This window comes from Tigriopus californicus, chromosome 12 (genome assembly GCF_007210705.1).
Source record: "Tigriopus californicus strain San Diego chromosome 12, Tcal_SD_v2.1, whole genome shotgun sequence".
Lineage (NCBI taxonomy): Eukaryota > Metazoa > Arthropoda > Copepoda > Harpacticoida > Harpacticidae > Tigriopus > Tigriopus californicus.
The window spans coordinates 11242163-11255788 of record NC_081451.1 but is presented as its reverse complement, the minus strand read 5'-3'; the positions used below and the strand labels follow the sequence as shown (position 1 = coordinate 11255788).

The following is a 13626-nucleotide window of genomic DNA, read 5'->3' as shown; positions in this document are numbered from 1 at the left end:
ACGAGCCGTCCAGGAACACGAGCCAACCGGGCGGATCACGGTGCCAACGGGGCGGATCACGGTGCCAACGGGGCGGATCACGCTGCCAACGGGGCGGATCACGCTGCCAACGGGGTGGATCACGCTGCCAACCGGGCGGATCACGGTGCCAACCGGGCAGATCACGCCGCCAACTGGGTCACAAGGCGTCTGGGTAAAGGCCCTTGGCCGTTGCCCCCACGCTCCAATCCCCTCCACGGGGAGAGCCACACACCCTGCTCAATCCCCTCCACAGGGAGAGCCACACAGGAGGCCACAGCCGGACTCCCGACTGCGCCATGTTGTGTACACTTCGTGACTGACTTTATTGCTGACTAGTACACATTTATATACATGACTAAAATTAACATTATTATTAAAAGAGCAAGAGCAACATGCTCATCACCGGGATATCACAACTGGTTTAAATCGAAATGTCTTGTCTGAGCATAAAGATATATTTTGGAGGATGATTAAAAAGTCTGTACGGCAAAAACATACCATGTACCCCCTTTTTTCAAAAAAAATTTTCGCGAACTTGGTACTGAAACGTTGAACGAGTTGTGAAGGCATATCAAATTCAAATTATTGAAGCGCTCAAGGGAGGGAAGCAAAAAGTCTCAATTATGTCAATAGTACATACATATCATTGGCATGAATTTACTCGAGAGGTTATCTTGTCGTCTATAAATGCAAGTCCAAGGTGAGGCTGGTTTTTTTTTCGTTGAATGGAACCATCGCCTAAAAGGAACTCGATGTTCTGTCTTTGATTGTACTTTTTAAACATCTTGCTTGGATTAAGAGAATTTCGTGGGGCCACCTGACACAAAAACTAGAAACTAGATTGGCCAATAGGTCTATTGGTTTTTCCAGCTCAGACATAGCTCAGCCCAGACATGGGTTGGGTCAACTCGATCATGATCCAGCTCGGACATGGGCTAGCTCGGATTTGGCCCAGCTCAGACTTGACTCGAAATATCAACCCGATCATGGAGTACGGCAGTAGTGGAGAGGAAAGCTCTCTGAAACCTCGCTAGAAGACGTTTCAGTTTTGCGTTGCCTCCTAATCAAGTGATTGAATATGAATGTGAAATTCATAGAGCACTTTCTCAGTTCGATCTTCGACCGAGCTTTCTACTCCACTACTGACGTACTCCATGACCCGATCAACCCAGCTCAGCTCGAAACCATAACAAACTATGTTCTTGCATTCAAAACTGGGGTTTTGAGTCTCAGTGAACTTATGAAAAGGTGAGCCGGGACAGAAGAATTATTTTCAATCTGTGACTCATTTAACAGAGTACAGAACAAATTCTTATGGCAAGCCTTACTTTTGGAGTGACCAAGAGCTTTACGACCCTAAAATACTCTGTTGTACTCCATCTGATTGGTCAGTTCACATGAAGTATTGTGGGAATTTTTCACATTTACTTGAAGGACTAATTCAGAAAAAAAGTCGAACTCTACTCTAGAGTCTAAATACTGATTTCTGCTACAATAGCGACGAACTTGGGATACAGTTGAATACAAATCACTTGCTACCCCTACTCCATACGATGCCAGCACGATTTCTGTCGTCTGGGAAATCTAGGCTATTCTTCAAGGCAAACTGTACAGTTCAATCTACTTCATTCATCACAAACACACCACCTGTCAGCTGTCTTGCTCCGGTAGGAAAAGTGGGGGAATTGTTGGGCCAATGGAAAAGGGGATATTCACATTTGAAACAATGGCTTTATATTATTGTTCGATTCGTGTTGAGATGGTTCAATGGAGATCCTCGGACGACGTCCACTCGACGGGATTAAAGGTCCACAGAGTGGGCTTCTTTGGGGTTGCTTTTCCTTGCATTGCACTGGTTGGGTTTTCCTCATCGCTTTACTTGACATGGCTTGATACTTCTTTGTTGCATTGTTGGATGCAGCACTGTTTCTTCCCAGTGTGTTGAGGGTGGGGTAGAATTTCCAGTTTGACGCGTGATTTCTTGTCCATTGATCCCCTCTTATTTGTCAAGCGATCCAAGTTGACGATTATGATTTTTTTCCCGGCAATGCAAGTTTTTTCTTTCTTAATTTCTTCTTTCGATGCTCTGCTTCCTACGTTTTGATAGTAAGAAAGGGTGACTGACAATTTTTAAACTAATAGAATCCCTTGATTGGTAACTTTGAGGGAACCAACGTTAGTCATCTTGCTATGATATCACGTTCTAGTCCACTATCTTATCCTTCTGACCATTTTTTTCGCCTATATGGTATGTATTTTGTACACGATTTAGCACTCTCGTTTGTACATTTTACTCATTGACATGTCCAAGAGTCCTTTTAAAGATTATCATAATTTTTTCCGGTGGCATCTTTCTTTTCCAAACTTTTATGAAGGTGACATTGCGTTTTGGTGGCAACAGTCTCAAGATCAAATGCAAAAATGAGAAACACGCATGTGTTTTTGGCTCAAATGGCCGGCCACCTCTGTCTTTTTCATTAATTGTTTGACCGTCGTTTTGAGGTGAAGAATTTCTTTTATGGCAAGAGCAGAAGTTAAGGGTCATGAGTCCAAAATTTATAGATATTGACATTTTACCACCTGTAATGCATGCCGCACGGTTGAGTGCGCAAATGCAATATATAATATCTAAAAACTCGGTAAGAGCCTTGTTACTAAAAATATGTTCAATTCCAGAACTTCTGGAAATGACAATGTCGAACTTGCAGAGCAAATTTCAAAACAGAAGGAATAATAAAGAAAAAAAAAGAGTTTTTGATAATACAAACTCATTGACTAATTTGATAAAATAGAAGAACTGAAATAGCTCTTTGACAATGATTTCATGTTTAGGCCCGCTTGAATATCATTCAGGGGTTAAGAAACCTGAGTTAAGAGTTGATTTATAGCTCTTTGCTAACAAAAACGATTGCATGCTACCAAAGTGAAAAAGCAACGACGAAATTGATTCAAGGAGTGTTGTATTTAAAATCAGCATGCCATGTCATATGATGGCTTTTTCCTCAAATGTGGCAATCATTTTTGTGTGGTTGCAATTCTTTAGCAACTTTCTTCAAGAAATATCTGGCATCTATGTTTGATATGATTTTCCACCCATCTATGGTTTGACAGCTGCAGGTTTTGTTCTTCAAATAACAGAGAAGATCTGTGTGCTTGTTTTTTGCTTTCTCCAACAACTGTTAAAAGTGTAGGCAACGAATTTACATTTTCCTCATTTTTCTTTGTTTCACATGACATTGTGCGTGTAATTGCTGCAATTTGACCATCATGATTATAGTAATTGAGTTCGACACATCTGTTTTCCCAACATAATGATAACTGTGGACGAAAGAGGGGATACTCTTTGTCCAACACGTTATTTTCGAGATTTCAAGCTTCATTTTTGATATCGCATTCGGAACAGTTCTCATTGCATGTTTGTACTTGCCTTTTTTTGAAGATTTGGCGTTGAATTCTTGGACTTTCAACCTTTTTCTGTCTATATTGTTGATGGACATATTTGAGCACAGAATGGTATTTGCGATAGCAACAAGATCACACGTCTGCGTTTCCTCATTTTTGAGGAATCCGCGGCAAATACTATCTTCTTCAATGGCGCAGAGTGAGGCACAACCAATTTCTCCCAGGTCATGGTTTCTAAAGAGACGAAATGAATAATATTTATAAGAAAGCTACTGATTAGTAATAGTCTTGGTTTGCCGTTGTCAAAATAGTTTTCCATACAACAGTAACTCTTCAGGCTTACTAACTTGTGTTTCAACAACTCCACGGAGTTAAGCCTCTAGGTTTGCTGCTCGACGGCAAAACAAGCTATTTTTCCGAGCTTTAGTGATTAGTATTAACTAGGGCCTGCCAAAATTTTGCAATAAAGTTGCATTTCCGAGGTTTTTCTGTAACTTCTTTGTTCTTGCAAATTTTGCAAACTTTTTAACATGATTTTTCTGCAATCAATTATGCCATTTCAGTCTTTTAAGCTACAAAAAACAACAACATTTCTGCAAATTATGATAATTCCAAAAGTTCTAACCAACTTTGGGGCGAAATTGTGTGGTTGAATCTTCGTGCTTTTCCTAAAATCTTTTTGACCCAGATTTGCAGATATAAACCAATAATTTTCTCATCCATTCCATCCATCCAACCCAAAAGGGTCTATCTCTAATGTTTCGAGATGAAATATTTCAAAGTTTGAACGCAGCGTCAGTCAATGATCCTGCTCAATGACGATTGACGTGTGCTGTAAGAGGTTATAAATATGATCGAACAACTGATTAAAGGGCCAATGTCTTAACTTTACTTTACCGCTTTATTGGTGACCCAAACATTTCGACTACTTCCCAATAGAGTATGTGCTCCTACTAGCCTCGTCAACGCGGTCTTATAGTCCAGCGATATGGTTTGCCCAAGCGGAGTCCCAATTCGACATCTATGGAATCTCTTTAGACAAAACAAAGTACCTTGTGGCGCATATTGTCTTACACACTTTTTAAAATGATTTGTTTCTGATTAAAAATATTTCAAAGATGAACATTGGCAATCAATTATAGAAAGGTTAGCAGAGCTTGACCTCATTTCAATGCTGAAAAGGGAAACATCCATTGATTTAGCATTGGACAAAATGATTCTAGCTTTTGAGGATGTCTGTTCCCCTCTAGCAATCTCTGAATGTGTTCCACAGGGCGGGGCACAGTTTAAAATTTCGAAGTATGGAAGATTGTGTTCAAAAAGAGTTGAAAAGTAACAGAAAGGCTCCAGAGCAATTTGAATCCAGTAGTTGTGGCTAATCTTCAAAGAAAGTTGGATTTGTTTCAAGGTAGAATTAGGGCCTCCATTGAGACAGATCAGTTGAACAAGGAAAGTAGAGTTGTTCAAGAGGTGAGGTCGAATCCGAAGGCGTTTTTCTCTTATGCAAACTCTAAGAGAAAAATGAAACACTCTGTTGGGCCTTTTGAGGTCGATGGGGAAGTCATAGCCATTGTAGAGTTTATGGCTAACATGCTTTGAGATCAGTTCTCTAGGGTGTTTTCAACTCCAAAGAGTTTAGGAGCAACAGTCCATTGCTCTATTGATGAGTTTGTTGAGATTGGCAAGGTTTGTCTCAATGAGCGTTTAGATGATCTTGAACCACTGGGATTCCAATCCCAGCAGCGGTAAGGAAGTCCGCAAGATAAAAACTAAAAATGCGAAATATTTTTTTGCGATCATAACTTGTATTTTAATCCTTTTTTGCCTTCAGTGTGATAAATATTAGGCCAGTGACTTCCCACAAAATCAGGTCACGTAATTAGTTGACCTCGAAAAAAAGTTGCCATCTTAGCTGAAATATTCTTTTAAAGTTCACTGCGTATTGTTATTCGGTTATAACTAAGGACTGCATTTAAAAGTGCAACAGTGAATTCAGGGCCGATGTGGAGAAATTTTGAACCTTCAAATTAGTCATATAACGACTCATTCGCATTAGTCATATATTTCAATTAAACACATTCTAACAAGGAGTTGCGCCCATTAGGATTAGTTATATGTTAAAGCTACTGTTGAACTTGCGAATTGTTTAGAAATCATTTTTTAATCCATTGAGAAATATTTAACCTTGAAAATGTACATTATAGGTCCGCAATTTGCAAGTGATGAATGCTGCCTGTAACTTCAATTATTGTCGTTGCATAATCTATCTCTATAGTATAGCTAAATGGTGGAGACGTGGTGTAATGATAATAGCATAGTTCTTTGGCATGAGAGAGGTCGCTGGTTCGATTCTTCTCCGTGGCCTTTCTTTACACGTGTTTTAGACGTTAACCACACCTACTGACAACCAATCTGATACGATACGGACTATGTATGACACAGTATATCGGAATTGTATAAGTATGATGTGGTGGCTAGCTTCTTGGGCAGGCGAGGTCTTCCCCTCCTACCCTAGCCCCTCAAATACGAAAAGACTAGTTTTCCAATTTCATTGGCCTGAAATGGATGTCTGCAATAATCATTGCAGAAAATGAAAACCTCGATTCTATTCTAGTTCACTTGTTTGCTATTTAGAGCGTAATGACTCGTGTTTGACATCGCTTTATTTTGGGCACACTGTCATATTCCATATTGTTGCCATGAACCTCAAAATATGAGAGCAGAGAACAATCAAATGCGTAGCAGAAGTTTTAGAATAATTCTTGCTTGTTTTGGGGTTTATGATTGTTCCTTTTCACTTTCTTACCTCCAAATATTTTGCCATGTCAAAGACTCTTTTTTTTAACCTCAGAGTTGCTTAACGGCAACTTTTGCAATTGTGGTTCGAATGGTTAGATGCAGCTGTTGTAAGACAAACTGAGGGACGAGTAAGCCGCTCTGCATAAAATAACAAAGAGAGGATGCACCTTGAGGTCAGGGTTTTAGATACGATTCTTAAGTCAATTCTAGTGAATTAAGTAAAAAAAATAAAAGCATGCAACGACAGAATTTTCCTCAGGTCCCGATATTTTGAGTCCAAATGCCTGTGGGATATTTCCGTTGTTTTACGAATACAGAATGGGTGACAGCCGAGATTTATTCACTTCCTACAAACTGGGGACTAAGAATATGTGCGTATTTTTTTATACAATTCAAAAGTAACCAATGGTCCTCACCGAGTAAGAAACACTTCAAGTCCAAAAGTACAGAAATTCATCAATTCAAATTTTAAGAGACAATTTCGAAGAAGAAAATAGTCCATGGGGTCCTATATTGATCAACAAAGAATATGTTAATCACCGTTTTTGAGAGTGGTCTCATTTTTAGGCCTCTTGTGGATGAGTCAGAGGATTGACGTTTTAAGTTTGGTTCAAAGGTGCTTGATATAATTCCAAATCGAAAGAAAGATCTCAAAATTGAATGATCGAGTACTTAATGACGTCTCAATAGTACTAAACATTACTGTACACCTCTATGCCATATGATCACATTTTGCTTAAATTTTGCAACTATTTTTGTCCAGAGGTAACTTCTTGGCAGCTTTCCCTGCTAAAAGTCTGGCTACTGCAGGGTGTAAAGAAATTAAAGCCCCCCCCTCTTCGTGCCTTCTGAAAATCATTCACCCGCCCTCAAAGAATTGATGGATCATATAGAGTCGCACAGTTGGGTTTGAAGGCTCTATTACAAAACCTATCACCATATCACGAAAGATCCAATTTTAGTCTAAAGGAGATTGGTGACCCTCCTGTGTTTGATCATCTTAAAACTGATTGATGCCTTTGGTGCGGTCTGTTCTAAATGGTTTTACACTTCTAGAATGAAGTTTTTTTTATTTATCAATGGTTCGAGCATGGACACCAAAAGGCTCACGCACTTCCATCAGCCTTTAGACAGCCTTCAGTAGGCCTTTAGCTTTGGTTCTGTTCTCAAGATTGCGCTCAGTTGAATTTTCGAACATTGTTCTTCGTGGCAAGCGATGGGAGGGTTGGCAATTGCCTTTAGGCTTAAATTAGATCATTTGTAATTTGGTGTTATGTTTTCAACAATTCCTCTTAATGACCGCCTGATTTTAAATGTCAAACAAATCTTTGAGCGGGAAGAAACCTCGTCAGAACGATCTTAGGTGGCCCTTAATTTATTTTCACCTTGTAAGCCTGTCAGGATTACCTCCATTACGTATTGTTAAGAAGGTCTCTGTATTATAATGTTACTTGCTTAAACTTACGAAACTGTTTTGATGGCACTCCATGAGCAAAGGCACTCCTCATCTAGCAATGAATAACTTGATTGGAAGCTTATGGAAGCAAAATTTGAACCAAACAATCCGCTAAATAGGAAAATTGTGACTTGCATCATTTCTTTGCTGTGCTTGAACTTCAACTGACCATATTCCCACATATTGAATTGTTCTGTCAAATGAATGATTAATGTTTTGTTTTGCTCAAGGAGTGTTCATTTCATAAGGCAGGTCTATCATGCAGCCCAAAATAAAATTAGAATAAACACGTTAGATTTCAAAAACCTTGTTGTGACATGTCATGAAGTTGCTGGGGAAACTCAGCGACAAGGCCATTTCGAGACAAAAATATTTTTTGTGACAAATGATCAAAAGAACTTGCTTCAAAGTGCAAAACATTTCTTACCTAGGTTCATTGTTTACAAATTGTAAAGCAAAAAAAATACGGAGTTTGTATAAATTCCATTAATTAGAAACAAATAGCATTTTTCTTTTACAGTCGGATTATTACCCAATTTTTGTAAAAAAGACCATGGAGTCATGCCTTTTTCACATCCTAGATCCGAACAAAAAGAGGTAATTAGAGTATTTTTGAAAAATATAAATTGCTTAATTCCCCAAAAATTTGATAACCACCGCTGTGTCTCAAGGTATGCAGACATGGGTAACTTTGATACCCTGGTGCTGAGCATGTTGCTCATGCTTATTCTATTATTGCATATCTAACTATGTTCTATCTAGGAAATAAATCAGTTACACAATTACCATCATATTCCTTGTGGGTGATGTGCACCCGCAAGTCTAGGACAGTAACAAAGCAAAAATATTGACTTTGGTCTCTTCTCGTGAAAGGTTTGGGAGGTTCCACCTATTTGTTTAAGAAATCATCATCGATTTAATACGAGAAAATAAGGCAAAAATGCAACGGAATAATTAAAATTTTAATAAAGGCTTTGGGTCGTTAACTGCCTTATTTGATAGTATTTTGTGGCAGCTCATAGCGGATTGGTAGAGCCCCCACTATCCCATCCGCTTGGTTTGGTTCAATCACGGGCTAGACGAACCAAGCTTCCCTTGCTCTTCCTCCATAACAACAGCTTGTTTACCCCAAAGGTCTTCCCGTGTGGCTTTTGAACTCAGCCCAATTCAGTTTTTTTCAACAAACCAAGGACGCAAGGACGCCTTTGCAAAAGCACCATCTATGCAGGGACTTCCACCGAGACAAAATTAATAAGCCCATATGTGATATCACAATTTTGCTCTTCTATTTGGCACTATTTCTTTGTCACTCTTTGGCCTATTCTTGCACGTCTTTATAAATACATCAGGTATTATCTTTCGGTTAGTCAAGACCATGAGTCACAAATAAAAATGCTTGAGTTGAACATGATCTTTATTAAAAGATTGTTCCACATTCACCCGACAAACCAGGGCATGTTTAAATGAATCAGCGAGAGTTTCACCTTGGATGTAAGATAATTTTCTGTGTAGAGGGCTTCGAATTATTGTCATCGCTGATTCATACGCATTGCTGGAACACGAATGCGCAATCTTTTTCCTAGCCTCTCTTTTTAGAACATTGGTGGAAAGTAAAAGTGTGAAATAAAATGATGCGCTCACCATGTTGAACACTTTGCTGCTGGAAGCTTTTTCGCCGGATCTTTATGATAAACCATGGCAGGCCTTAACGGCCAAAGCCGCTCAAAGCCGCTGATTCGCCGTGACCAATTTAATGGCGCTTAAACACCTGTAAAAGATTGTCTTTCGGAATTGGATTTTTTCTTCTAGATATAGTAGTTGCATTTGTGTGTATAAATTCAATTATTCAATCGATGCCCAGATCACAGACCATCTCTGTTTGATGTATAACAGTAAACGTCAAAAAAAACACAACAATTTCATTATAGAAAGCACTGAAAGTTTGAAAGGAATGGAAAGTATTGACTTCTGGTGATGTCGAGAGTGAGTAACAGATAGCCTTCACCAAACTTGGATATATAAAACAACTCAAAAAAACGTGAGACCACTATGTGCCCCATGAAAGATGTTTAACAAGGTGTTTCACCAAGATCTTTACAGGAATGAGAGAGCTCTTGTATTGCGAGAGACCAGAAAGTTTGGGATTGTGCAGTGTTCAGAGAAGGCACGAAAGGTATCTGTTACTGCACGTCTTCAAAATCATCCATGAGCTTTGTCCCAACCCTTGTTTTAGGGTCATTTCTAGTCACCGTAGAAGCTTAATGTGCGTTTTCAGAGAAACCTTCAAACCCTCGAGAATCCAGGCCAGTTCAAACAATGAAGTCCAACTCTCTTCTTTCTCGGGCTCCTTCATTGTTCAATTTGCTGCCCTCTAATATTCGCAGGGAATACGTAGGCTTTAATGATAGGGTTGCATCTTTCAAGTCAGACCTGGACAAAATTTTAGGTAGCATTCCAGAACAATCCTGCATTCAAGGAATAGCTCGGTCTGCCACCTCAAATTCATTGGTAGACAAATATCATCTAAATATCAAGAGGTACAAAATAGACAAATTATGACCTTACAGTTAGAAAGTGATAGGGATTACATTCCCTGTAGCGGTTAGAAAAGCCATTGAAAAATCAAACAAAAAAACAAAAATAGATACAAAAAAGCACACTCGTCAAAGGCGGGTGTCGGTATTTTTATGAAAGCTGTTGGTCTTTATGGCTACTCTTCATGACACCTGAAGGAGTTGTCTGAAAAATTGATTCCCTGTTTATCAAGGATCTTTCCATCGTTCTGGCCCAAAGTCCAACCCAAACAACTTCCGATCTACGTATTGCCATCCAAGACCCATTACTCAAAATTCTCTCCACAGTAATAAGCGGGGGGCTTGTGAGATTTGTCGAAGACCATTCCCGTCTTCCTTTAGTGCAGTTTGGATATACTAAAGGAAGAATTACTTGTGGAGCCATCGGACTACTAAGAGAAGTGGCATCTCAGAGACTGATGAAGAAACAACGGAAGTGTGAGGCCTTCGTCGACTTCCGAAAAGCGTTTGACCCTGTTGACCGCTGCCTTCTTCTCGGCAAACTCAAAAAATCTTAATTTCCCCTACTCACTGTCCCTGACCCTTTTTTACATTCTGCAAGGAACGGAGCTAGTGATTTGCTCATGAAATAGACGAGCCTTCAAATCGAGCAACGGAGTACTCCATGGCGATTCCTGCTCTCCGATTTTGCTAAACTGATGTTACACAATCTACCCTCCCATTTATACCACCAAGGATTGACCCTGGGGGAACGAAACATCCCATTCATTCCATACGCAGACGATCTATACCTGCTTGGCGAATCTGAAGAAGATCTTCAAAGATCCCTAAACGATCTCGTGCTCTACTGCAACCGGTTCAAGTTGATACTAATACAAAGAGGACCAGAGTCCTCGTGTTCCAAAAGGGACGGCTACCCTCAGCCGAATTTGAACCCTGGCACACAGAAGCCGAAAAGGTTAACGAATTTACGCACTTGGAAGTATCACTAACATCTCAATTGGTCTCTTCAGCCCATCTTCGCTCGGTAAATTGTCGAGCTAGAGCTCGCGTCAGTTTTTTATTCCATCACTTAATACTCAGCGACCTTCCCCTGCGACTCGCTCTCCGAGTTTTCAAATTTTCATTCTTCCGATCCACGAATACGCCTGGCCAGTTTGGATCTCTTCGCCCATCTCTCAAAATACTTGGGACTCAACTAACGCGGTCCTCATCGAATACCTTAAATGCTATCTTGGTGTTCCGTTCGCTACAAACAACGCAACCATTCAGTTTCTCAAGGAGACCTTTCCCCTTCAAGTGCGGCTACAAAATATGGCATCCAATAGGATCACCTCGATCCAAATGGGAACCAGGTTTCATGGACTGCACCTCTCCTTGTTCAATCTCCGTCCTTCTCTTAGGATGGCTTTACACTAGGATGGAATACCTTAAATGCTATCTTGGTGTTCCGTTCGCTACAAACAACGCAACCATTCAGTTTCTCAAGGAGACCTTTCCCCTTCAAGTGCGGCTACAAAATATGGCATCCAATAGGATCACCTCGATCCAAATGGGAACCAGTTTTCATGGACTGCACCTCTCCTTGTTCAATCTCCGTCCTTCTCTTAGGATGGCTTTACACTAGGATGGAAAACCGAGATTGAATCCGGTTTGGGGATTGAAGTAGGTCCAGCGATGGGCGAGTTTTTGGTTCATGAATCTTTTTGTTTGACGAGAGTACAGTGAAAGACTGGAGTCCTCTACTGGACTCATGTCCTTCCCCGAACTCGCCCCAGCACAAGTCCTACTTCACTCCTCAAACCGGATTCAATCTCGGTTTTCGATCCTTATGTAAAGGCGCCCTTTCCTACTGTTATTCCCTCTGTTCTATCTTACTTCTGGAGAAGCAAGATGATCCACGTATAACCTCGCTTTTAACCCCTCCGAGCTCCGCCAAATTCTAGGTGAGATTCTGGACACTGACCACTGAGTGACGTGCAGTGAAAAAGAATCCCACCCGAAACCAACCCAAACATGCCGCTACCTGAACTGCGATTAAATCTTGCACCCATATCATGCCACATACTTTTGAGACAAATGATGACCCGTAGACCGCGATAGTAATAATGATATTGTCAAGTAACTTTTTTTACATCGGAAAGGAGTGTCGGATTTTCATATTTTAATAAAAAGTTTCCTAAGTAAAATAGCTTTTCGAGCAAAGAGAACAAGTCATCGAGGAACAATCAACGACTTGCAAGATTTTCATCTGAGGAGAATGTTGGTAATTGCCACCTATCAGGGTGGGCAATTTTGGGAATCAGCTTGACCTTTGGCCACCTAGTGGACAAAAGTGGAGAAGCGTGCGCACAAGGTATTCAAAAGTAGGTGCAATTGCCCCAAAGGTGGGTAGACAAGCAATAACTTTTAAACCCTAATTCAACTAATTTGTAAACATAATCTACATGTCAACCAATATATTGAACTATTCATTTTAGAAAATGTAAATGGTGTTAATATGCATATACATTAAGTAGGAACTAACCTTTATAGAAAAGTGAACATCTCATTGCACTAATGTTTTCAATTTCCAAAATATACATTGTAATTTGAGAACCTTTATTAACTGTCTTGATAAAATGCAGCATTTAACGCAGTTAAATTAAAGTCAGTTAAACAAATATCATTTGGTTATGCCAATGAGAGCATTCATATATTTTAATTCCATTCCTGCTTTGGAGCTCGCTGAGAACAGACGCATTTAGTTTGCTCTCGTTCTTATCTCCCAGGAATTTCGAACCAAGGTGTGACTTCCTCTGTTGCTCCTTGGTTGCTGTGCACGTGTAGTGTTCGTGGTGTTTGTGTGTGGGTGAATGAATGGGAATTGCCATTCATTCACTCAATTAGGTTTGGTTTTTCAAGGCTCTTTGGTAAGACGTAATTACTTTAAAACCTAATAAGTTTATTGCTTTTTTATGTTTATATCTAGCTTTAGCAGTTTCTTTCTGATTTGTAGTGTAGTTTTCTAATTCCAAATCGTTATGTGTAGTTCTTTAGTTTGTTTGTATTGGTCCTTTAGAGTTAGAATTTATTGTTCATTACTGTATTGATTTTATTTTGTGTTAGACTAGTTTGTTGAGTTTATTTCTGTGTTTTTGTGTTGTTTTCCTAGTTTACGTATGTTCTTGATTCCTTGCTTTTCTCTGTCCCTTTCTTCTTGTTTACTATCTCCATCTTAGATTTGTATGTTTAGTTTGATGTGAAGTAGTTCATTCCTATTTTGCTTTGTTGTCCTATACATCAGGACAAGATTGCTCAGCCTTTTAGTTCTTTTCATTCTCTTGGTCTCTTGATTTTGTTGCTCATAGATAGTTACTCCTCCTGCATTTACGATGGAAGCTATTTTAGGAAAAGTCAGCAAAGAGGCTAGAC

The 13626-nt window shown here is 39.7% G+C and overlaps 1 protein-coding gene across 1 annotated transcript in view; it reads right to left on the bottom strand.

Annotated features, from left to right (window-relative positions):
- The window catches only part of LOC131891748 (influenza virus NS1A-binding protein homolog), an 11670-nt gene extending 2223 nt beyond the window's left edge, over positions 1–9447 (bottom strand). The window contains exons 1-2 of the mRNA XM_059241389.1: positions 9320–9447; positions 3449–3657 (exon numbers count right to left, since the gene is read on the bottom strand). Coding sequence (XP_059097372.1) covers positions 3449–3518 — 70 coding nt within the window. The 5' untranslated portion in view covers positions 3519–3657; positions 9320–9447. The remainder of the gene's footprint in view (positions 1–3448; positions 3658–9319) is intronic.
- Between the last annotated feature and the right edge of the window lie 4179 nt (positions 9448–13626).